Genomic DNA, 25,670 nt, shown 5'->3' with positions numbered 1-25,670 from the left:
GCACAACCACACAACTACTGGCTACAACTACTGACCACAACTACTAAACCACAACTACTGACCACAATTACTGACCACAAACATATATCTGCCGACCACAACAGCACAATCACTGACCCAAGTTACTGACTATAACCACAAAACTTATAACCAGAACTGCTGACCATAACCACACAATGGCTGACCACAATTAATGATGACAACCACTAAAATACTGACCACAACCACACAACTACTGACCACAACTACTGACCACAACCATACAACTTTTGACCATAACCACACAATGGCTGACCACAATTAATGAAGACAACCACAAAAATACTGACCACAACCACACAACTACTGACCACAAGAACACAACTACAGACCATAAAACTGACCACCCCAACTGACTCGACTACTGAACAACTCCTGACCACAACTACTGACCAAAACAGCACAACTACAGAACACATATACAGCATCGGTGGGACCCTCGTGGGACGGTTGAGCTAACGTAGGCTAATATGATTAGCATGAGGTTATAAGTAACAAGAACATTTCAATTAGGCACATTAGGCACATTTGGGCAGTCTTGATATCAAATGTTGAACAGAAATGCAATGGTTCATTGGATCAGTCTAAAACTTTGCACATACACCGCTGCCATCTAGTAGCCAAAATCTAAATCTAAATCTGAGCTGGAATAATTACATTATGGTCTTTCTCTTGCATTTCAAAGATGACGGTACAAAAAAAAGAAAAAAATGTCTTTGTATTATCTTTTACCAGATCTAATGTATTCTACTACAGTAATTTAACATTTCCGCAAACTTCAGTGTTTCCTTTCAAATGGTATCGAGAATATGCATATCCCTGCTTCAGGTCTTGAGCTACAGGCAGTTAGATTTGGGTACGTCATTTTAGGCGAAAATGTAAAAAAAATTGTCCGATCCCCCATTCTAAATCTTTGACACACACTACCATTCAAAAGTTTGCGGTCACTTAGATATTTCCTTGTTTTTGAAAGAAAAGCAATTTTTTTGTCCATTAAAATAACATCAAATTGATCAGAAATACAGTTTAGACATTGTTAATGACTATTGTAGCTGGAAACGGCAGATTTTTAATGGAATATCTATATATTGTGGTTCCTCCTTTAAAAGTTGCGTCATACTGCGTGCTGCCGCAGCATTCTGTGGCACGTCATTTAATTCTCAGACATTTCTTCTGTTACTGCAAGTAATTGCTAATTTGACCACAAGACAGCATCTTTGAGAAGCTTTTGGTAATAACATAGTATATGGGATTGATTTTAAGAAATTTGGCTTAATTAGATTAATATTAAGGTGTTTCCATTCAGAGAAAAACGACAAACGAAACCCCAAGGGTTTCCGTTAAGATGGAATGGAAAATATGGCGCTGTACGTGATTGTCGGGAGTAGGCTACAGGATTGGTGGATTCTAAATTGTTTGCCTTCATTAAACAACTTTGTGTAAATCAGTGATATTTATTCCCATAGTAATTCATTATGGATCCATAAGTAAATAACATCTGCATTTTGAAAGAGTATTTTTTATCTTTATTTTATTAACGAAATGTTTGTCTATTAGGCTACTGTGCAGTTTCCGTTAGGATGGAAAATAAAATATGGCTCTGTGCAATGTGACGCTCATCAATTCATGGCATTGTAAGATTGTCAGTTCGTAAATTCAGACTATTTCGCTCTGGTTGTTCGGGACGAGGAGTAGGGTTGATTTGAGCGTTCTGGCCTTACAACGGTAGTCAAGCACCCAAGCTAACGTTGGCTAGTTACCTCCAGACACAAATGAGACCACTCTGACCATTTTACCCGTCCTAGCAGAACTGGTAAAGTAGTTGTTGTGTTACGCTACGCTTTTTTTTCGACGTTTACTGACACCGGCCATATTCAACGGGTGTTGAGCGCTTGTAAAGTAATTATTCTGCGCTCTGGTACACTCAGACGAGAGTGCTCTGTAATCCGTGTAGATCGTAGGCTGGACACACAACATTTTTAACAACGTTCTTTTCTGATAAAAACTAGTTCATTGCATCCGCCGTGGAGCCCAGTTTCATAATATGACCATATGTCCCAGATGCTTGCTGTCTTTCTGAAGTGATGTGACATTTGTTTTTGTGCATAATGCCTTATTTTAGTGCATTTTTCACCCTGCCAGCTCCTATTAGTTCTATTGAGCACAGTGGCACAAACTTGCCTTCCAAACATTCTATTCCCAGCTTATTGCTCAACGTCACAATGACTGCTTCACAATTGTTGGCAATGAGACCTGCTCACGTTGTTTTATAGTTCAAAGGTAAACATCAAAAATAATATTGGAACTGTACAGTCTTCCCATTGTTTCCTATGGAGGAAATATAGGCATGTCTGTGTATATTTAGATTTTTTTTCAAGTCGGACGACATTTTAATCATGAGAATCTCCTCTTTCTAATTATGTAAGCCTGGGCAGCTAGCTCAGTTGTCATCAAATCCTAGCCCCAAAACCCTTGGAATGCTGAGCTCCCCACATTGTTTTCCTATGGAGAATTAATATAGAATTAATGATTAGTTTCACAGTGCTATCTGACAAAGGTATTGATGTGAGTTTTTGTTCCTCTGGCTCCCCACACATTGTTTACACCATATCAATTGGGTGCCAGTAATATCAAAGTCTCTGCAATAGTGTGTGGTTTCTTGGCGTTCTCTCAACCAGCTTCATGAGGTAGTCACCTGGAATGATTTTCAATTAACAGGTGTGCCTTGTTAAAAGTTAATTTGTGGAATTCCTTTTCTTCTTAATGCGTTTGTGCCAATCAGTTGTGTTGTGACAAGGTAGGGGTGGTATACAGAAGAAAGCCCTATTTGGTAAAAGACCAAGTCCATTTTATGGCAAGAACAGCTCATATAAGCAAAGAGAAATGACAGTCCATCATTACTTTAAGACATGAAGGTCAGTGAATCCAGAACATTTCAAGAACTTTGAAAGTTTCTTCAAGTGCTGTCGCAAAAACCCTTGAGCACTATGATTGAAACTGGCTCTCATGAGGACCGCCACAGGAAATGAAGACCCAGAGTTATCTCTGCTGCAGAGGATAAGTTCATTAGAGTTAACTGCACCTCAGATTGCTGCCCAAATAAATGCTTCACAGAGTTCAAGTAATAGACACATCTCAACATCAACTATTCAGAGGAAACTGCGTGAATCAGGCCTTCATGGTAGAATTGCTGCAAATAAACTATTACTAAAGGACACCAATAAGAAGAATTGACTTGGGCCAAGAAACATGAGCAACTCTGACATTAGACCGTTGGAGTCCAAATTTGAGATTGGATTCCAACTGCAGTGTCTTTGTGAGAAGCAGAGTAGGTGAACGGATGATCTCCACATGTGTGGTTCCCACGGTGAAGTATGGAGGAGGTGGTGTGATGGTGTGGGGGTGCTTTGCTGGCGACACTGTAGGTGATATATTTAGAATTCAAGGCATACTTAAGCAGCATGGCTGTCACAGCATTCTGCAGCGATATGCCATCCCATCTGGTTTGCGCTTAGTGGGACTATCATTAGTTTTTCAACAGGACAATGACCCAAAACACACCTCCAGGCTGTGTAAGGACTATTTGACCATGGAGAGTGATGGAGTGCTGCATCAAATGATCTGGCCTCCAAAATCAACCGACCTCAAACCAATTGAGATGGTTTGGGATGAGTTGGAATGCAGAGTGAAGGAAAAGCAGCCAATAAGTGTTCAGCATATGTGGGAACTCCTTCAAGACTATTGGAAAAGCATTCCTCATGAAGCTGGTTGAGAGAATGTGTGTGTGTGTGTGTGTGTGTGTCCAAACCTTTGACTGGTACTGTATATAGTATAATAACAATAGTGTATACTATAGCGATACAATATACTACATTGTTTGTTTGTTCGTTCATTGGTTAATTCACAATCAGTCACAAATAGAGAATGTAGTTGTCATTGAAACAATGGGCCACAGTCAATTGCTCCCCGCAGCAACACAATGTATCAATGAATGTATCAGGACTAATGAAAGAACCAATAAGTACTTCATTGATCAGTTGACTAATTGACAACTAATCGGTCCAAATGTACCCCTTGTCCTTGGCCCTTTGATGTTTGCAGATATGTAATGTGTGGGTAAGTATTGGTGGGACTTCCATATTGCTTAAACCTTATAGATCTATAAAGGGTTAGGGAGAACATGTAGACCAGCTGAACCATTTGTTTCCACTGCCTCCTCCTTTCCTTCCGTATCATGCTGAACATGTTCATTCATTCTGGGCTCAGGCTGTATTTCATGTGTGTACATTAACCAAGCCTTGCAAATTCCCTAGAGATCATAGGGCAGCAAAGGGCCGAACTCCCATTTTATTGCTATAGTGTGTTAGTGTGTGTGTGGTCAGGGAAGAGGAGTGTTGCCTTTTTAGACACAGTCAATGATTGGATTCCCACACGTTAAAAAAATATATGGATTTTTCCTTTATTCATTGATGGCCTTGCCCTATGTTAAAAAGATTGTATTCAAGGAAGAGGAGTATGACGTAAAGTTTATATATGTAGGAGCTTACCTTGTGAGTGTTCGGCTTGATGCATCGCACAAAAAAGGGGTTCGAAGTACTGAGGTTGGCCATCAGTGAGTGCAAGGAATTCTGGGTAAAAAATATATTAAATGTTAGCTAACTCTGACACTGTTACACTTCAGTATTGTTAGGGCTGCTGATTATTATGCACTTTCCATGTTCATGATATAAAGGCAAATACAAACAAGGGACAAGGGTCAATTAAATGGTCACTGCATTATGTACAGAACAAAAATATAAACGCAAAGTGTTGGTCCCATTTTTCATGCGCTGAAATAAAAGATCCCACTTTTTTGGTTACTACATGATTCCATATGTGTTATTAAATAGTTCTGACATCTTCACTATTATTCTACAATGTAGAAAATAGTAAAAAATAAAGAAAAACCCTTGAATGAGTAGGTGTGTCCAAACTTTTGACTGGTACTGTGTACAGTCCCTCGACTGGTTAGTGCAGATAAATGTAAGACAATTATCGTCACTGACCTTAAACTGGGAACTGACAGTGGGTCTCCTGTGCTTGGAGCTGCATTTGAGGGTGTCCTGCTTGTTACGGCTCGAGACGTGCTCAAAGAGGTCGTACACAAAGTCCAACCTGATGCACATGCACACACGCGCGCACACACACAGAATGAGTGTTACAATGTGCACGTTTGAATAACCAACTTTACCCAGCTCTGCATGATCCTCAATTATAAATAAAACCCCTATTCAATTAATTCAAAACAGTAGTGCAGAATGTATGAATTGTTCACTTACAGATGGTTTCATCTCAAATAGCACCCTATTTCATATATAGAGTACTACTTTTAGGCTATGGTCAAAATGTCTGCACTGCATAGGGAATAGGGCGCAATTCGAGATTGAACATTATAGAATTGCCGCTTACCTGCTCTCTCTAAGCAGGTTGAGGATGTCATCCCTGAAAGTGTCTCGATTCTTCTCCAGAATGCCCCTCACGTCATACACCACCTAGAGCACACCAACTACTTTAATGATTTTGTTCGTCGGCAAGATTAGCAAACTTAGCCGTGACATGCAAGCAAAAAAATGCCGACACTACACATCCAAGTATAAATGACCAAATTATTATGAAAGAAATGCATTCCAATTTTGATTAATTATTGTCTGACAACTTGGATGGAAAATTACTGAGGAAAATAGAGGACGATATTGCCACTTTGCCATATCTTCAATCTAAACCTACAAGAAAGTGTGTGGAGGGAAGCAAAAGTCAGTCCACTACCCAAAAACAGAAAAGCCCCCTTTACTTGCAAAAAAATATATATATAGGACACGCACTCTGCACACACTTATTTGTTATGATAAGTGTTATTAAATATGTAATGTCATATTTTCAATTGTATACAACTGACTTAATGTTGCTGGACCTAGGGTTGCAAAGGGTCGGTAACTTTCCATGGGAAGTTAAGCCCGGGAATTTAGGGAATTTTGCTTAAATTAATCTAAAAAGTTAGCTGACAACAGTGAACCTTTTTTTCTGTGATTCACATAAGGCAATTCTAGGTCTTGTGGCATATTTTGGTTAAACTATCCCCAATTCAATGGATTTGCAACCCTCTGCATGCACAGTGTATTCTTCCATCACATGTACAGCTGATTCTCAAGATCTTGCACACTAACGAGATGGTATTGAGCCCACACTACTACACTGTCTGAGCCAAGGACTACATGCTTTCTGTTAAATTTTGATTACAATACTGGGTGGGGTGAATATATTCTATAGAACATACATATTGTTTTGTTGTTGTGTTAACTAGTAAATAGTAGCCTAAAACAAAGTGTGTTTAAATCATTTATAACATGTTAACAATTTCTGCTTGTTAGTTTTTGTTACCATGTAGGTTTTTAGCTTGCTTGAGCCTGCTAACTGAGTGTTTATTCACCTATTTCCATACATGTTTCATTTTAAAACATTTTATCTTACAAAGGAGTTGTTTAATCTAACTGCTTAACTATTTATCTATACATGGAGTTTTTGGGGTTAAAATAAATTATAAATCTAATCTTTACAGGAAAATGCCACGGGGACTATCTGATGTGTGGAGACATTTCACTGCAGATAATGTAGAAGGAAAAGCTGTGTACATTTGAAAATACTGTGCCAAATCATATGTGAAGAATGAAATAAAGATGCAGAATCATCTGGCCAAGTACATAAAGTTCCCTCAGCGCTCATAAGCAACCTTTGACAAAAGTCCCTCTACTTCTCCTCGAGGTGAAAATGATTAATCAGACACCTTATCGATAGCAACAGCTCATGGTCCTCCTGGAATCAGACGTTTGACTCAATGGAGGAACGTAGTCAGAGAAATGCTGATGAATGTCTTGCTCGAGCTGTGTATGCAGCTGGTTCATCTCTGATCCTCACAGGCAATGTGTATTGGAAGAGATTTCTGAATGTTCATCTCCCAGCATACACCCCTCCAACCAGACATGCTTTATCTACATATTTGCTGGATGCAGAGTTCAACAGAGTTCAAGTGAAGGTCAAGTAAATCATAGAGAAAGCAGACTGTATTGCAATCATCTCTGATAGTTGGTCAAATGTTTGTGGGCAAGGAATAATTAACTACATCATCTCCACCACTCAGCCAGTATTCTACAAGAGCACAGACACAAGGGACAACAGACACACCAGTCTCTACATTGCAGATGAGCTGAAGGCAGTCATCAATGACCTTGGACCAGAGAGGTATTTGCACTGGTGACAGACAATGCGGCGAACATGAAGGCTGCTTGGTCTAAAGTGGAGGAGTCCTACCCTCACATCACACCCATTGGCTGTGCTGCTCATGCATTTAATCTTCTCCTCAAGGACATCATGGCACTGAAAACAATGGATACACTCTACAAGAGAACCAATGAGATGGTTAGGTATGTGAAGGGTCATCAAGATATAGGAGAAATCTACCTCACCAAGCAAAGTGAGAAGAATAAGAGCACCACATTGAAGCTGCCCAACAACACCCGTTGGGGTGGTGTTGTTATCATGTTTGACAGTCTTCTGGAGGGGAAAGAGTCTCTCCAAGAAATGGCCATATCACAGTCTGCTGATATGGACAGCTCCATCACGAGGATCCTCCTGAATGATATATTTTGGGAGAGAGTGGTAAGCAGCCTGAAATTCCTGAAACGTATAGCAGTAGCCATTGCACGGATTGAGGGAGACCATGCCATCCTATCTGATGTTCAGACTCTGCTTGCAGATGTAAGAGAAGAAATCCGTACTGCCCTGCCCACTTCACTGTTTCTCCAAGCAGAGGAAACTGCAGTTCTGAAATAAATAAAAAAGCGTGAAGACTTCTGCCTGAAGCCCATACACACCGCAGCGTACATGTTGGACCCCAAATATGCTGGCAAGAGCATCCTGTCTGGTGCAGAGCTCAACAAGGCCTATGGTGTCATAACTACCGTGTCTCACCACTTTGGCCTGAATGAGGGCAAGGTTCTTGGCAGTCTGGCGAAGTACATTTCCAAGCAAGGGCTTTGGGATGGAGATGCAATATGGCAGTCGTGCCAACATATGTCATCAGCCACCTGGTGGAAAGGATTTTGTGGATCTGAGGCTCTTTCCCCTGTTGCCTCCATCATCCTCCAAATCCCACCAACATCAGCTGCCTCAGACCGCAACTGGTCCTTGTTTGGAAACACACACACCAAAGCACACAACAGGCTGACCAATACAAGGGTTGAAAAATAGGTGGCCATCTGGGCAAATTTGAGGCTTTTTGAGCCTGACAATGAGCCACCCTCAACAAGGTTGGACATTGACAGTGAAGATGAGGCCTCAGAGTCTGATGTTCAAAAAGTGGACATTGAGGAGGTCCAGGGAGAAGAAGACATGGAAGCCTGACAGGAAGACAACCAAAGCTGTAGTTTCGAGACTCATTTTACAGAAGTATGTTGAAAACATTTTTGGGAGATATGATGGATCATTGGGATCATTCAATATTCCCTTTCTTTTGTTGTTCAGTGAAATCATCCAATGTGAAGAGTCAACTCATTTAATTAAAGTTAAATTCGTATCTAAATTGTTTAAAAACCATTATATAGCAAGGATTTAATCATTGCAATTATGTCTACTTATGATAAGGTAAAAGGTTTCTGTTTCTGTCTCCATGTCATGCCTGACCTTAGAGAGCCGTTTTATTTCTCTATTTGGTTAGGTCAGGGTTTGATGTGGGGTGGGCATTCTATATTCTATTTTCTATGTTTTGTATTTCATTGTTTTGGCCGGGTATGGTTCTCAATCAGGGACAGCTGTCTATCGTTGTCTCTGATTGGGAACCATACTTAGGCAGCCCTTTTTCCCACCTGTGATTGTGTGTTGTTAACTTTGTTTGTGGCACATTGCCCTGAAGCGTGCGTCACGGTTGTTTTTGTATTGTTTATTGTTTTTGTCGGCGTCATCATCATCCTAATAAAAAGGAATATGTACGCTCACCACGATGCGCTTTGGTCTACTTCTTTCAACGGCTGTGACACTCCATATGATATGGTAAATATATCCAATGCAAAAAACATCAACATTTAAATGGTATTAAAATTAATTTGCATATATTCCCGTTAATTCCCATATATTCCCATGGAAAGTTTCCACTTCTGAATATTCCCCAAAATGTGCAACCCTAGCTGGACCCCAGGAAGAGGACCTGCTGCCTTGTCAGCAGCTAATGGGGATCCTTAATAAATAAAAATACACCACCAGAGGGCAGCAAATAGCGGTGAGACGAATGCAACATTCAATAGCACACACATTTGTCTACTAAGTACAGTACGTGTTGCTTGCCAGAGCTGCTGTCTGCTTTGCAAATGCTGTCCTGATGTGTCTAACGTGCTCCTGTGTCATGGTAACACTTTAAACCTAAAGGTATGATGCTATATAACATGGTATTAGCCTGTAGTCCTATCCTGGGGCTAATAAGATGTTATGTTTCTCTATGTGTCCGAATTGAAACTCAAAACGCACTGTATTTAGCGAGGATCCTTATGAGATGATGATAAGCTCCTGACAAGTCTTAAAATGCATTGTACAGGCATCATATTGCATTATACCTGCGGTTTTAACTAAAGTGTTACAGACAGGAACAACTCTTACCTCGCCTGCATAGTGTCTCACTCCAAAGTTGTGCACAGCAACGCGTGGTTTCACATAAAATTGGTTTTTCTGTAACATGAGAAAAGATTTGCGTTAGCATTATCGGCTATTCACCACATAATGCTATTAGCCACACCATGCAATTGAGCCAACATAATTTAGAATATGACAATTGTGTGGATAACATCTCCTACAATGAAGGATCAATGAAATAGACAAGAATTGAATGAATTCCCATATTTTTCTTTATCATAATTTCATACTCAGAAACAAAGTCTAAGAGATCTGCACGCCTATATACTACATTAGCTATACTGTTACGTACAGTAAGTGGGATGAAAAGGTAGTTGAATCAATGAAATCTAAATAAGCAATATTATTATATATTATTATTCCATTTCAGGACAAGAAACTGAAGCTCTTATGCCAAAAATGTACCCTTTCAAAATCCTTTAAGCATTCTGGATATCTCAAAATATCATAAAACTCATTCATTATATCCAGAGTTGGGGAGTAACAGTAATCTGTTACATGTAAGGGATTGCAAAAAAAACGGTAACTGTAATCTGTTACGTTACCAGAAAAAATATTGTAATCAGATTACAGATACTTTTGAAAAACTAGATTACTTTTAAATTCAGAAAGGACGTTTGCGAAAAAAAATCTTTCACACTTCTCTGTTCTCAATGACATACACATCAGCATTGAAAAAAGGCACAAGTTTAAGTTTGTTCCACCTGAGCGAGCCTGACCACAAGTCAGAGACCACTATGATGACACACCAAATGTGTTTGATCGATCGTGGGAAAAGGCTTTTGTAGGCTACAATCCAAGGTCCTTTGGAATTACCTGGATTTCTGGATAAATTGGTCATAAAATTTGATCTGACCTTCATCTAAGTCACAACAATAGACAAACACAGTCTGCTTAAACTAATAACACACAAACAATTATATGTTTTCATGTCTTTATTGAACACACCATGTAAACATACACAGTCTAGGGTAGGAAAAGTATGTGAACTCTTGGATTTAATAACTGGTTGACCCTCCTTTGGCAGAAATAAACTCAACCAAATGTTTTCTGTAGTTGCATATCAGACCTTCACAAAGGTCAGGAGGAATTTTAGACTATCTTTACAAAACTGATTCAGTTTAGCAATATTCTTAGGATGTCTGGTGTGAACCACTCTCGAGGTCACGCCACATCATTTTAAACCGGGTTGAGGTCCGGACTCTGACTGGGCCACTCCAGAAGGCGTATTTTCTTCCGTTCAAGCCATTCTGTTGTTGGCTTGTTACAACATCCAACTTCTGTTGAGCTTCAATTGGCAGACAGATAGCCTACCATTCTCCTGCAAAATGTCTTGATAAACTTTGGAATTCATTTTCCCGTCGATGATAGCAAACTGTCCAGGCCCTGAGGCAGTCCCAAACCATGATGCTCCCTCCACCATACTTTACAGTTGGGATGAGGTTTTGATGTTGGTGAGCTGTGCCTTTTTTTCTCCACACATAGTGTTGTGTGTTCCTTCCAAACAACTCAAATTTAGTTTAATCTGTCCACTGAATATTTTGCCAGTAGCGCTGTGGAACATCCAGGTGCTCTTTTGCGTTGTTCAGACGTGCAGCAATTCTTTTTTGGACAGCAGTGGCTTCTTCCGTGGTGTCCTCCCATGAACACCATTCTTGTTTTGTGTTTTAAGTATCGTAAAATCATCAACAGAGATGTTAGCATGTTCCAGAGATTTCTGCATGTCTTTAGCTGACACTCTAGGATTCTTCTTAACCTCATTCAGCATTCTGCACTGTGCTCTTGCAGTCATCTTTGCAGGATGGCCACTCCTAGAGAGAGTAGCAACAGTGCTGAACTTTCTCCATTTATAGACAATTTGTCTTATTGTGAACTGATGAACATCAAGGCCTTTAGAGATACTTTTGTAACCTTTTCCAGCTTTATGCAAGTCAACAATTCTCAATCTTAGGTCTTCTCAGATCTCTTTTGGTCGTGGCATGGTTCACATCAGGCAATGCTTCTTGTGAATAACAAACTAAAATTTTGTGAGTGATTTTTATAGTTCATGGCAGCTCTAACCAACATCTCCGATCTTGTCTCATTGATTGGACTCCAGGTTAGCTGACTCCTGACTCCAATTAGCTTTTGGACAGGTCATTAGCCTCGGGGTTCACATACTTTTTCCACTGTGAATTTTTAAATGATGTATTCAATATAGACAATAAAAATACAATCATTTGTGTGTTATTAGTTTAAGCACACAGTTTGTCTATTGTTTTGACTAAGATGAAGATCAGATCAAATGTTATGTCAACTTTTTACCAAAACAGAGACGGGGCGACGATTTTGTTATTGTTTCATCTGTGGATTTGCCCTTTAAACAGCTGCATATTATCAAGATATCAAAGTGTCACCAACAAAAAGGTAAACAATATGCCTATAGCTAATGCAGAATATGGCATTCATTTTCACACGTAAATACCACTTTTCAGTAGTGCTCAAAGCATACCATTCCATGAGTGCAGCATTTATTTTTCAACTCTAAGCAATGAGCCCAATCAGTCCTCCATGACAACAAAATCATAAACAGAGTAGGGCAGGCTAATAAGTCCTTCGTTTTGGGGTTATGCTCAGGTAAAACAATTAGGCTAATCTATACTTCCATATTTCAAAGTCCTATTCTTGAAGATCAAGGGGTATAACATTTATTGGATTGACTGGAATTCTGATAGACTTTAATCTTATTATTTATTATATGTAGTAGAAAGCGATTGGTTAGAAGAAGCCTACATAACCAAGCCATAAAGTAAAATGTAACACATATATATATATATATATATATATATATAGCCAGCTATGTAAACTTTAACATTGATTTATCCTGCAATAAATTGGTAACATACATTTTTGTCTTCTTCTAATGCCTCTTAAGGGGAAAGTAATCTAAAAGTAACTGAATGTAATCAGATTACGCTACTGAGTTTGGGTAATCCAAAAGTTACGTTGCTGATTACAATTTTGGACACTAGTAACTGTAACAGATTACATTTAGAAAGTAACATACCCAACCCTGATTATATCCAATATACCCTGTAACTCTTTCATAATCCAATAAATCAATTTAAGAAATCTCCTATACATTTTGCAGCGCAAATATTTATAGGGATATTTACGAGCTGCGCTCATATTTATTCCAAATCAAAATTCTACTCAGTGTTTCTTTACACCCACTGGTGAGATCAGAGCGTAAATCAAACCAAGCTGTAATAGCACTGGGTGCCAATGCTATGAATGTAGAGGAGGCAGCTAGCCCCAAAATTAGCTAACATATCCATTGTTTGGCTTTCCATAAAAAAGTAGCCAGCCTCTCTTAAAGTATGTCGTATGATTTTGCAGTGTTGGAAAACTCCATCTAGGGTTACAGTAGCTTCTGCCACATTGCTGTCACCTACAATCCTTTCAAATCACTGAGGAAAAGCGACATGGGGGTCTTCAATATATATATACAAAGCTGTATGAATAGTTTAGAGATGAATCCTTCCTTCCTCCAAGTAATCATAGATCAGGGATTGTTTCCACCAATCCAACTTGATCAGATCAGTGATCACCTTACGGATGGAAAGAAAGAAGGGAGGATATAAGGATGGATGGATAGATGGATGGATGGGTGGACAGACCGACGTGAGGGTATAAGAATGCCTCTCTCAAGTATTTCAACAGGCCCACTAAAGCTATCGACTGGTGACGTCATAACAATGGGACTTGACTCACCGAGTGCTGGCTGTGGAGCTTCTCCAGTAGAGTGCCATCAGTGGCTTTGGGAAAATGACTCTCCTCGTTCATCAGTGCAAGGAGACCCAGTTTCTGTGAAGAAAATAGACAGATGTTATCATAACCAGTCCGAAACAGTATATTGTTTTCCTGACAACTCTAATCAATAGATTTACAACGTATTTCTATCTATAGAAATAAGTGTATTTTTATATATAGAAATTATTATTTCTGGTAGATCAAGACCACTCAGCATTTGTCTGGGTAATGTTGTCGCCAGGTCAAAGGGAATTCACGTTATAACGGCTAGAATGGCATTGCACTGAGCTAGCCGTTGGTTCCCAATTGAAGGGGACTACAGTTCCTAAGGGTTGCAGTTGCGCTTACAAGTGGCGTACATCAGGCTGCTACAGTCAAAGTTGAAAAGATTTACATTTGACAATGCTCCTGTGCCCAACCTTGTGGCAGGCATCACCATAATATGAAACCTGCTTCACAAGTGTAAATTCTAGCAGTGTCAACGTGAGAAAAATCCCATTCAAGTGGGAATGAAAAAGACATACCTTCTCAATCAGATCCAAACATTCCCCGTTGTCCATCCAGTTGATGTCCTCCCATACAAGCCCTTCCCTGATGGAGCAAGAAAAACTAAAAGATAAGCCAATCAAATTGAAATTGAAGTTAACCTGTAACACTTTATAATAACCTTCATGAATAAGCTCTTATTTTTACACATGCTTATAAATGCTTTATAAATTAGCATACATGTTATACATTCTGATAAACTGTAAGTAGAATACATATTTATAAAAATGATAGTGTTACAGCCTAAATTTAATGTGAAAGTTTATGTTTGAGGTCTACCCACTTGTTGTATTCAAGTTGCTCCAGCGAGAAGATGTGCTTGTTAAAGTATTCCTGAAGTTTCTCGTTTGCATAGTTAATGTTGAACTGCTCAAAGCGGTTGACCTGTCAGAGAGAGAGACCCATGTAAGACTCACATACTACAGATTTTTTTTGTAATGGTTTGCTCTTTATGATTTTTCCAACAGGGTTTCATGTTGTAAGAATAGTCAGTTACAACATGAAACTCTACAATTTCACTTTACTTACAAGTATTATTATAATAACTTGGTGGATGCTTACAGTGGGGCAAAAAAGTATTGTCAGCCACCAATTGTGCAAGTTCTCCCACTTAAAAATATGAGAGAGCCTGTAATTTTCATCATAGGTACACTTCAACTATGACAGACAAAATGAGAGAAAAGAAAAATAAAATCACATTGTAGCATTTTTAATGAATTTATTTGCAAATTATGGTGGAAAATAAGTATTTGGTCAATAACAAAAGTTTATTTCAATACTTTGTTATATACCCTTTGTTGGCAATGACAGAGGTCAAACGTTTTCTGTAAGTCTTCACAAGGTTGTCACACACTGTTGCTGGTATTTTGGCCCATTCCTCCATGCAGATCTCCTCTAGAGCAGTGATGTTTTGGGGCTGTTGCTGGGCAACACAGACTTTCAACTCCCTCCAAAGATTTTCTATGGGGTTGAGATCTGGAGACTGGCTAGGCCACTCCAGGACCTTGAAATGCTTCTTACGAAGCCACTCCTTCGTTGCCCGGGTGGTGTGTTTGGGATCATTGTCATGCTGAAAGACACAGCCACGTTTCATCTTCAATGCCCTTGCTGATGGAAGGAGGTTTTCACTCAAAATCTCATGATACATGGCCCCATTCATTCTTTCCTTTACACGGATCAGTCGTCCTGGTCCCTTTGCAGAAAAACAGCCCCAAAGCATGATGTTTCCACCCCCATGCTTCACAGTAGGTATGGTGTTCTTTGGATGCAACTCAGCATTCTTTGTCCTCCAAACACGACGAGTTGAGTTTTTACCAAAAAGTTATATTTTGGTTTCATCTGACCATATGACATTCTCCCAATCTTCTTCTGGATCATCCAAATGCTCTCTAGCAAACTTCAGACGGGCCTGGACATGTACTGGCTTAAGCAGGGGGACACGTCTGGCACTGCAGGATTTCAGTCCCCGGCGGCGTAGTGTGTTACTGATGGTAGGCTTTGTTACTTTGGTCCCAGCTCTCTGCAGGTCATTCACTAGGTTCCCCCGTGTGGTTCTGGGATTTTTGCTCACTGTTCTTGTTATCATTTTGACCCCACGGGGTGAGATCTTGCGTGGAGTCTTCCATTTCCTAATAATTGCTCCCACAGTTGATTTCTTCAAACCAAGCTGCTTACCTATTGCAGATTCAGTCTTCCCAACCTGGTGCAGGTCTACAATTTTGTTTCTGGTGTCCTTTGACAGCTCTTTGGTCTTGGCCATAGTGGAGTTTGGAGTGTGAATGTTTGAGGTTGTGGACAGGTGCATTTTATACTGATAACAAGTTCAAACAGGTGCCATTAATACAGGTAACGAGTGGAGGACAGAGGAGCCTCTTAAAGTTACAGGTCTGTGAGAGCCTGAAATCTTGCTTGTTTGTAGGTGACCAAATACTTATTTTCCACCATAATTTGCAAATAAATCCATTAAAAATCCCATTTCCCATTTTGTCTGTCATAGTTGAAGTGTACCTATGATGAAAATTACAGGCCTCTCTCATCTTTTTAAGTGGGAGAACTTGCACAATCGGTGGCTGACTAAATACTTTTTTGCCCCACTGTATATTTGTCCTATTTCACACGTAACAAAATGTGTTTTTTGCATACCCCAACTCCCCCTGAGAGTGGCGTCACGGCCAGGTCTGCCTTAATCAACGGCGACCCTGGAGCAATTAGGGTTAAGTCGCTTGCTCAAGGGCAAATCGAGAGATTTTCACATTATCAGATCAGGGATTTGGACTAGCAACCTTTCAGTTACTGGCCCAACACTCTAACCGCTAGGCTACCTGCAGTTTTCTTCCACCATCTCTAATTAATTTGTTTGTAAATCTGTACCTGTATTCACAAAGCAACATAGGGAACACTAAGATCATAGACATCATAATGAATGTGCAAATCTACTACTTAAGTTTGAGAGTTATCTAGGTCATGATAAACACCTGTTGCCCTTGAGGGTGAACTGTCTCGTGGATGACTGATAGTTGATTTGAAGTAGTTTGGCTGGATTTGCTGGAGGCCATTTTATTCATTACTGATGGTGACAGCCAATATGAGAAATCAACATTAAGATGAACGTACATCATTGCTTGTGATCAGTGAGTTTCCTGACTAAGATATGTTGCTCACACAAAAAAAAAAAAAATATATAAGACATGATAATTTAGGAAATGTATCAAAAAGGCAAGTGATTCAGACATTACACCTTGAACCACCAAAATAGTTTTTTTCCAACCAACCTCGAAATTCTCAAATCCAAATATGTCTAGGATGCCAATGGATTTGAAGTCCTCTTTCCCTCGGATACGGTTGTTGAGTTTCCGGATAATCCAGGTGAAACACTGGGAATAAAGTGCCATCGCCATGGAGTCCCTGGAATCCACCGCCTGGGAAAAAGGAAATGACACAGTTTTATAAAAAAGGAAGCTGCCCTGTTCTCGTTCAAGTACAATAGGAATCTAAATGACTCTGGATGACCTTTAAACTTACTATCCCTTGGTGTAACCATGAATTCATTCTTACCGTGGCTGGGATTCAAACACACGCAGATAAGTAACTTGTGCTTTGCAATATGCTTTTAAAGGTGACTTCCACAATCTGCTTCTGCTTTTTCTGATTGCAAAATACCTGCACTTCGGATAGGGAGGTGTGCTCCTTTCTGTACAATGTAGTCATTTCTGGAAACATTTTCTGTCCATTTAGACAGAGCACCCCCAGAGGCATAAATGATTTATAAAAGCTAGTTTAAATAGTCTACATATGATCTCCTACATAAGCCAAGTTATTAAAGATAGACTCAGCAATATGACAGATACAGATGCAGAAAATAAACAGCATTTCCGCTAAGAGCGTTGAAGTGTGAGGCTTTGACATGGTCAGCAGATGAACAGGAGACACTTGAGCCGGTTATCACAAGTAAACCATCGCCCGCCTGACCATAAAGGTAAACTCAGAGAAATGACACTGCCACGAGCAGCACTGCAAATATTGAGGTGAGAGAGATATAAGACCTCACTCTCACACAGTCACATACACAGCTCATACACAATCCACATGCCCTGGCATGTGCACAGGCCAGGGCAACCAACAGCGAACCCGTGCAAATGCGCAGATACTGTGTGTGTGACTGTGTGAGTGCCAAGTCTTGCATCTCGCTCATCTCAATATCTTCAGTGCTGCTCGTGGCAACGTCATCTGTGATAATCCAGTCTGGCACTAGTTGTGTCTCCTGTTTATCTGCTGACCATATCTGCTGAATCAGCGTCAAATGTGATTAGCCTGGCCAGCTACACTCCTAGCTTTAGAGATTAAATCAGACACATGATAGGGGTGGTGTTCATTAGGCACCAAATGCAAGACAACTAGGTGAAACAGTGAGGGACTAAACTGTATGTTATGGTTTCTTTTGGAAATGTTTTAAAATGTTAAGTTTAGTGCTTAGTCAACACAACCCAGGTCATGCAAGGGGAAATGGTTCAGGGTCAGTGTCCAATACACACCCAGCCTTCAAAAGCTGACAACAACAATGGCGGTCACACATAACTGTAAGAGACAATGAATGCTTTGTTTTGTCTAGCAGGACCTATGTAAACGAGGTAGAGATAAGCCACCATTGACTTTGAAACCAAAGTATTTTTTTCACAAAGTTGGTGGTTAGCCTCACAGTTGGGCAGGCGCCATTGACTATGAAACACCAGCCCTAAATGTTTCCCTATGGCATAACTCATGCCCCTGGCCTATCTATCTGCCCTAATGTCAGGTGTTGACCATGGGGTCAAATATTTGTATGTCGAGGGATTAGTGTCGCAAAGGAGTGAAGCCACTTCCTGATGTTTACTTCTTAAGGTTTAGGTTGGCAGCATTTTCACTTTTGGATAAATAGCGTGTCCAATTTCAACTTCCTGCTAATCATGCCAAGAATATAAGATATGCATATTATTAGTATAGGATAGAAAACACTCTGAAGTTTCTAAAACTGTTTGAATCATGTCTGTGAGTATAACAGAACTTATGTAGCAGGCAAAACCCTGAGGACTAACCATTCAGAATTGTTTTTTTTTAGGTCTCTGTCTGTTCAGTGAGTTCTCATTGGGAAACAATATTTCTTAGGAATTTGTTTTTAGTTCCTACCGCTTCCACTGGATGTCACCAGTCTTTGGAATTTGATTGAGGTTATTCCTTTGTGCAATGAAGAAGGCCGTCCATCTAGGAACTGCGTAACACTGTTGAGAGTTGCGCAAGACTTGAAAAGTAGCTTGGTTTGTTGTCTTCCTGTATTGAACACAGATAAACCCGTCTTCAATTTGATCGATTATTAATGTTTAAAAATACCTAAAGTTGTATTACAAAAGTAGTTTGAAATGCTTTGGCAAAGTTTACAGGCAACGTTTAAAATATTTTGTAGTGACGTTGCGCAATTTGGAAGCTGTTTTTTTCTGTATCAGACGCGCCAAATAAATGGACATTTTGGATATATATGGACGGAATTAATCGAACAAAAGGACCAATTGTGATGTTTATGGGACATATTGGAGTGCCAACAAAAAAAGCTTGTCAAAGGTAAGGCATGTTTTATATTTTATTTCTGTGTTTTGTGTAGCGCCTGCAGGGTTGAAATATGCTAACCGTTGTGCTATCATAAGATAATAGCTTCTTATGCTTTCGCCGAAAAGCCTTTTTAAAATCTGACATGTTGGCTGGATTCACAACGAGTGTAGCTTTAATTTAGTATCTCACATGTGTGATTTATTTGAATTTGCCGCGCTGCATTTTCCCTGGCCTTTGGCCAAGTGGGACGCAAGCGTCCCCTATACCATAAGAAGTTAAACAATGGGGTCAACTGGTGCCCTCTGTCATCATGGTTAGGTTACCTGTTCAACGGTGAGCGGCGTGCAGATCTCCTCACCCCGTAGGATCAAGGACTTGTGGGTCAGCACCTCGGCCAGATGTTCTGAGTTCAGGCCCAGGAGGTCTGCTGTCCTGCCCAGTGCTACAGACACACAGACAGTGGTATTTTAGAAAAGGGATGTGGGGGTGTAATAAGTACTGTACAATAGATATCCTTTGCTGTGCTGTCATCAAGCATTTTGCTATACTCGCAATAACATCTGCTAACCATGTGTATGTGACCAATAAAATTTGATTTGATGTCATTCTATGCCCCTCTAGATCAGTGGTCAATAACCTGGTTGATCTTCAAGGCATTCCTAGTCGATCCCCAAACATTTCTGTAGAAAAGCCCATGCTCAAGGCTTGCACTCCTTTTTTTGTGTGTGTGTCTATTGCGCTGTTGGCGTTAAACCGTGCTCACCGGGTAATCAAAGCAGCAGCAGATGGTGGACCCTCTGCTGTTGCCCCCCCCCCCCCTCCCTCCACTGAGACTAACGCCATGTTCAAAACAACTGGGAACTCTGGGGAAAAAAACTAGATCTGACTGGGAAAAATAGTTTTGAACGGTCATGCAACTCGTAATTCCAAGTTGGAAACTCAGGCATCTTTCTAGGGCTCTGACTTTCCTACCTGAAGATCACTGACATCATGATTTTACCTTGTCTTTTCCGAGTTCCCAGTTGTCTTGAAAGCACCATGACCATCAGATTCAGGTACCATCAGTCCAGTAAAATAAAAAAGCGAATTATTTATGAATTATTTCAACTTATGCTCAGTTGTGCCTTGCAAATGCTACACCAACTGATTTAAAAAAAAATCAAAACTGGAGATTTGAAATCTAATATGTTCTGAGAAGAACAACATTGGCAGGCCAGGCATATATCCAATATGCTGTGATAATGTATTAGGCTCACTGCACAAACCTCATTCCTACACAACTGTTTTTATTGGGTTAATGTTATATTTTTTAAATAATGTTTTTTTTTATATAATCTAAGTGGTAGATCATATTTGACTGTGAAAGTATCTTGACTCAGAAAAGGTTGGTGACCACTGCTCTAGATGCATTTATTCATAATGTGATTAAATCAAGGTTATTTCTAAACACCAATCTTGTTATGACAGTTAAGGTTGATATACGAGTATGTTCATTACATATCACATTTCAAAGCTTTGTGGGCACTAGGCAGAATATTATTGTTTAGCTGAGGCAAAAGGTTAAGGTTACCTTAGCGCTAAGGCATAGGGGAGAGCTAATCTCAGCGCAGTTCTTAAAACTTGGACAACCCAGAACTAGGACAGGGATAGGGAGAATCTCAAGGAAAGTAGCATATCATAGGTAGTACCTCAAGGAAAAAGGGGGGAGGAGAGGAAGGAGAGAAAAGAGGAGAGACATTAACCTGTTTTGGAAGAGACCTGAGCTCCTCCGGCCGTCATAAACTCGATATTCCCGGCATGAAGAATTCCTGCCAGGAGGCGAAGGATCTCCCAGATATTCTCCTCTGTGAACTGCATGGTCCGCATTGCATTCTGGGATGGAAAACAACACAAATGAACAGAATGTTGATGCTGCCAAAAAAAGGCAGTTGTGCCCCCAAGAAAAAAAATTGAATAAAAAATCAAATCACACAATATATCCTAGTTTTCCCATATATTCAATCTGTCCAGACACAATTTAATTCAATTCATTACCATATCCCTGAACAAACCAAGTAAAGTTGAATCCAGACCACTATAAGTGGAATCTGGTGCTTTAGTGTCTCTATGGTATGAGGTGCAGCTGTAAGACCCTGTGGCAAGACCCTGTCATTGACATTTTCAAATTGTAGTTCCACTAATGTAAATTTTTTACAACCGTTCTGGGCAATAAAAAGTGAACAAAAAAAGTACTGTATATTAGCAAAAAACGACATTTGCTTCAAAGTGGATGTAACATTGCCATGGGCATATTTCAGAAATGTATTTAAATGTATGGGTTATTTGTTAGATGATTGCTAATGAACTTGGCGCTTGGCATCACCTCACGAATGTTCGGTTAAAAATGTACCGCTTGCTGCAGAAAGTAACTTTTGAATGCCCTGAACTGTATCATCAACAATAAACCATTGATAGAGATGGGAGGGCCATACCAGTACATCGTGAAAAGTGTCTTTGTCGTTGATTGTCTTGTCTGCCACACAGCCAGATTGCTTTAGGTAGTAGTAATTCTCTGGTGGTGAAAAACTGAAGGCCTCTGTCATGGAAAAAAGAAAGACTCAATAATGGGTTAAAAGTGTAATTGTTGTATAATCCAGTGTTTCTCCTAACATTATATACAGTGGTTCTTCCTTTAAAAGTTGTGTGGTACTACAGCACAGCTTGTGTGCTGCCGCAGAATTCTATGGCACGTTATTTACTGTAAGTGTCATACCATTGTTGTCATTAATGCTAGTTGGTGAGAGTTTGACCACCAGAGGGCATCTTTGAGAAGCATTTGACTGTTTTTATATTGTCTGTACTAGAGAATTTAAAAACTTTTTTTGTAAGAACATAGAATACAGGATTTATTTTAAGAAATGTAGCTTAATTAATTTGATTAATATAATGGTGTTTCTATTCCCCCCCAAAATACAAAATTATACATCTGACAGACAGCGCCTAATTCAGTAACACGAAACAAGGATTAGATGGAGGCAGATGTTATAGGAAGAGCCATGGATGTATAGCTGAGGGAAAGGTGGGAAGTATCTGGGCAACTACAGTACCGTTTATTTAACGAGGAGAAAATAGGAGAATACGTTTTGTTAACATGGGGGGTGGGGGGAAGCGGTGACTGGCTTTCAAAAGTTGGCGCTGGACAGTCGTGGCCAAAAGTTTTGAGAATGACACAAATATTAATTTTCACAAAGTCTGCTACCTCAGTGTCTTTAGATATTTTGGGCAGATGTTACTATGGCATATTGAAGTATAATTACAAGAATTTTAAAAGTGTCAAAGGCTTTTATTGACAATTACATGAAGTTGATGCAAAGAGTCAATATTTGCAGTGTTGACCCTTCTTTTTCAAGACCTCTGCAATCCGCCCTGGCATGCTGTCAATTAACTTCTGGGCCACATCCTGACTGATGGCAGCCCATTCTTGCATAATCAATGCTTGGAGTTTGTCAGAATGTGTTAGTTTTTGTTTGTCCACCCGCCTCTTGAGGATTGACCACAAGTTCTCAATGGGATTAAGGTCTGGGGAGTTTCCTGGCCATGGACCCAAATTATCGATGTTTTGTTCCCCGAGCCACTTAGTTATCACTTTTGCCTTATGGCAAGGTGCTCCATTATGCTGGAAAAGGCATTGTTCGTCACCAAACTGTTCCTGGATGGTTGGGAAAAGTTGCTATCGGAGGATGTGTTGGTACCATTCTTTATTCATGGCTGTGTTCTTAGGCAAAATTGTGAGTGAGCCCACACCCTTGGTGGAGAAGCAACCCCACACATGAATGGTCTCAGGATGCTTTACTGTTGGTATGACACAGGACTGATGGTAGCGCTCACCTTGTCTTCTCCGGACAAGCTTTTTTCCGGATGCCCCAAACAATCGAAAAGAGGATTTATCAGAGAAAATGACTTTACCCCAGTCCTCAGCAGTCTAATCCCTGTACTTTTTGCAGAAAATCAGTCTGTGCCTGATGTTTTTCCTGGAGATAAGTGGCTTCTTTGCTGCCCTTCTTGACACCAGGCCATCCTCCAAAAGTATTCGCCTCACTGTGCATGCAGATGCACTCACACCTGCCTGCTGCCATTCCTGAGCAAGCTCTGTACTTGTGGTGCCCCGATCCCGCAGCTGAATCAACTTTAGGAGACGATCCTGGCGCTTGCTGGACTTTCTTGGCAACCTGAAGTCCTCTTCACAACAATTGAACCGCTCTCCTTGAAGTTCTTGATGATCCAATAAATGGTTGATTTAGGTGCAATCTTACTGGCAGCAATATCCTTGACTGTGAAGCCCTTTTTGTGCAAAGCAATGGTGACGGCACGTGTTTCCTTGCAGGTAACCATGGTAGACAGAGGAAGAACAATGATTCCAAGCACCACCCTCCTTTTTAAGCTTCCAGTCTGTTATTCAAACTCAATCAGCATGACAGAGGGATCTTCAGCCTTGTCAACGTCAACACTCACACCTGTGTTAACGAGAGAATCACTGACATGATGTCAGCTCGTTCTTTTGGGGCAGGGTTGAAATGCAGTGGAAATGTTTTTTGGGGATTCAGTTCATTTGCATGGGAAGAGCCTATTGTCCTGCTGATAGTTGGTTGAAGAGTCTATTGTCCTGCTAATAACCCATCATGGAAACTTTGTTTGTACCCATAGCTTTTAGGCTTGCAGTAGGTTCTAATAATCCATGCCTTCTGGGAGTTAGAATTTTGGTTGTCAGAAGTATTAAAATCCACCAATGTCAGCCTTTAAATGCTTTATTATCCAAATGTTTAAAGTGCGTGTGGGTGACGGAGAGAATGCATTTGGCTGTTTTTAATATTAGGGCTTTCAGGAGGAATGGAAAATTGCGTGTTAATTCATAAACCACGTGCCATGGAATTGGTATATCAAAAATTGTTTCCCAATTATTTTGCAATCTATATGGCACAGCTGTCAATTCTTCGGTCCTTAAATGAAACTGGTATATATTTTTATTTAATCACAATTTTCTTTAACCAATTTTGGTCTTAAATGCAGGGCCGACAGACAAGTTCCTTACTTTTTTTCCTACTGAAATTGCAACCAACTTTCTATGGCTTCGTTTCAAAAAACCGAAAGTGAGCGATTGTAATTTGAAAAAAGGGAAAAAGGCCATTCTTGAACATGGGGTGAGACATTCTTACTAATTTGTAAATAAAGCCAGCTTGTTATTTAGCATGATTTATTTCTGTTTTTTTAAGAGGGAGAGAAACCAAAAGCCCACCGTGCCTATTATCCGAAAATCGTCAGTCCACATGTCAAGTGAAATTCCCCCATTGTATTTAACCAAGTTGTCTCTTAACTCCAGGACAATCAACAGTTTATTTTGTTGTTGCCTGATGCAGGACTCTAGTGGCAGAGGAGAGACTCTCAGACTGAAAACGTCTCCATTAATTGCTGCAGTTTAGACTACCGATAGGTTAGCGTTCTACCTCCCCCTTGTGATAGTGTTGTGCAATGACAGAATGCCACCATCTACCACAAATGGTCGCAGCATAAGCTCAAAACTTTTAAAGGAAGAACCACTGTAGGAGAAACACATGTCGACATATATAGCATGAAATGCTTTGAAAGGCTTGCCATGAATCACATCAACACCATCATCCCAGACACCCTGGACACACTCCAATTCGCATTCTGCCCCAACAGATCCACAGATGATGCAAACTCTATTGCACTCCACAATGCCCTCTCCCACCTGGACAAGAGGAACACCTATGTGAAAAGTCAACACTATAGTCCCCTCCAAGCTCATCACCAAGCTCAGGACCCTGGGACCAAACACTTCCCTCTGCAACTGGATCCTGGTCTTCCTGACGGGCCGCCTCCAGGTAGTGAGGCTAAGCAACAACATATTCGTCAAGCTGACCATCAACATGGGGCCCCATCAGAGGTGTGTGCTTAGTCCCCTCTTGGACTCCCTGTTCACCCAAGACTGCATTGCCGTGCACGGCTCCAGCACCATCGTCAAGTTTGCTGACAACACGATGATGGTAGGAACTGATCATTGACAACGATAAGGCATCCTATAGGGAGGAGGTCAGAGACCTGGTAGTGTGGTGCCAGGACAACAACCTTTCCCTCAACATCAGTTAAGAGCTGATCGTGGACTCCAGGAAACGGAGGGGTGAGCACGCCCCCATCCACATCGATGGGGCTGTAGTAGAGCAGGATCAATAGCTTCAAGTTCCTCGGTGTCCACATCACTAAGGAATTAACATGGTCCAAACACACCCACGCTGTTGTGAAGAGGGCACTACAGCGCCTCTTGCCCCTCAGGACGCTGAAAAGATTTTGCATGGGCCCTGAGATCCTCAAAAATTCTACAGCTGCACCATTGAGAGCATCTTGACTGGCTGCATCACCGTTTGGTACGACAACTGCAAGGCACCCGACCGCAAGGAGCTACAGAGGGTGGTGAGTACGGCCCAGTACATCACTGGGGTCGAGCT

The 25,670-nt window shown here is 40.5% G+C and overlaps 1 protein-coding gene across 3 annotated transcripts in view; it reads right to left on the bottom strand.

Moving 5' to 3' along the window:
- myo10 (myosin X) overlaps positions 1–25,670 on the bottom strand; it is a 96,737-nt gene that overhangs the window by 69,560 nt on the left and 1,507 nt on the right. For 2 of the 3 annotated variants that reach the window (XM_090181686.1, XM_090181689.1), the window contains 11 exons: positions 21,642–21,745; positions 20,913–21,042; positions 19,494–19,612; positions 16,863–17,009; positions 14,375–14,475; positions 14,070–14,136; positions 13,507–13,599; positions 9,721–9,789; positions 5,488–5,570; positions 5,085–5,193; positions 4,587–4,667 (listed from right to left, as the gene is read on the bottom strand). In XM_090181686.1, coding sequence (XP_090037812.1) covers positions 4,587–4,667; positions 5,085–5,193; positions 5,488–5,570; positions 9,721–9,789; positions 13,507–13,599; positions 14,070–14,136; positions 14,375–14,475; positions 16,863–17,009; positions 19,494–19,612; positions 20,913–21,042; positions 21,642–21,745 — 1,103 coding nt within the window. Of the gene's footprint in view, positions 1–4,586; positions 4,668–5,084; positions 5,194–5,487; positions 5,571–9,720; positions 9,790–13,506; positions 13,600–14,069; positions 14,137–14,374; positions 14,476–16,862; positions 17,010–19,493; positions 19,613–20,912; positions 21,043–21,641; positions 21,764–25,670 lie in introns of those variants that run through there. The other variant, XM_090181690.1, reaches the window with a different exon arrangement.

The sequence above is a fragment of the Oncorhynchus mykiss genome, chromosome 8, assembly GCF_057628025.1.
Source record: "Oncorhynchus mykiss isolate SJ-2025 chromosome 8, ASM5762802v1, whole genome shotgun sequence".
NCBI classification, from domain to species: domain Eukaryota; kingdom Metazoa; phylum Chordata; class Actinopteri; order Salmoniformes; family Salmonidae; genus Oncorhynchus; species Oncorhynchus mykiss.
Note: the sequence above shows the minus strand (reverse complement) of the source record. Positions and strands in the feature narration are given on the sequence as shown.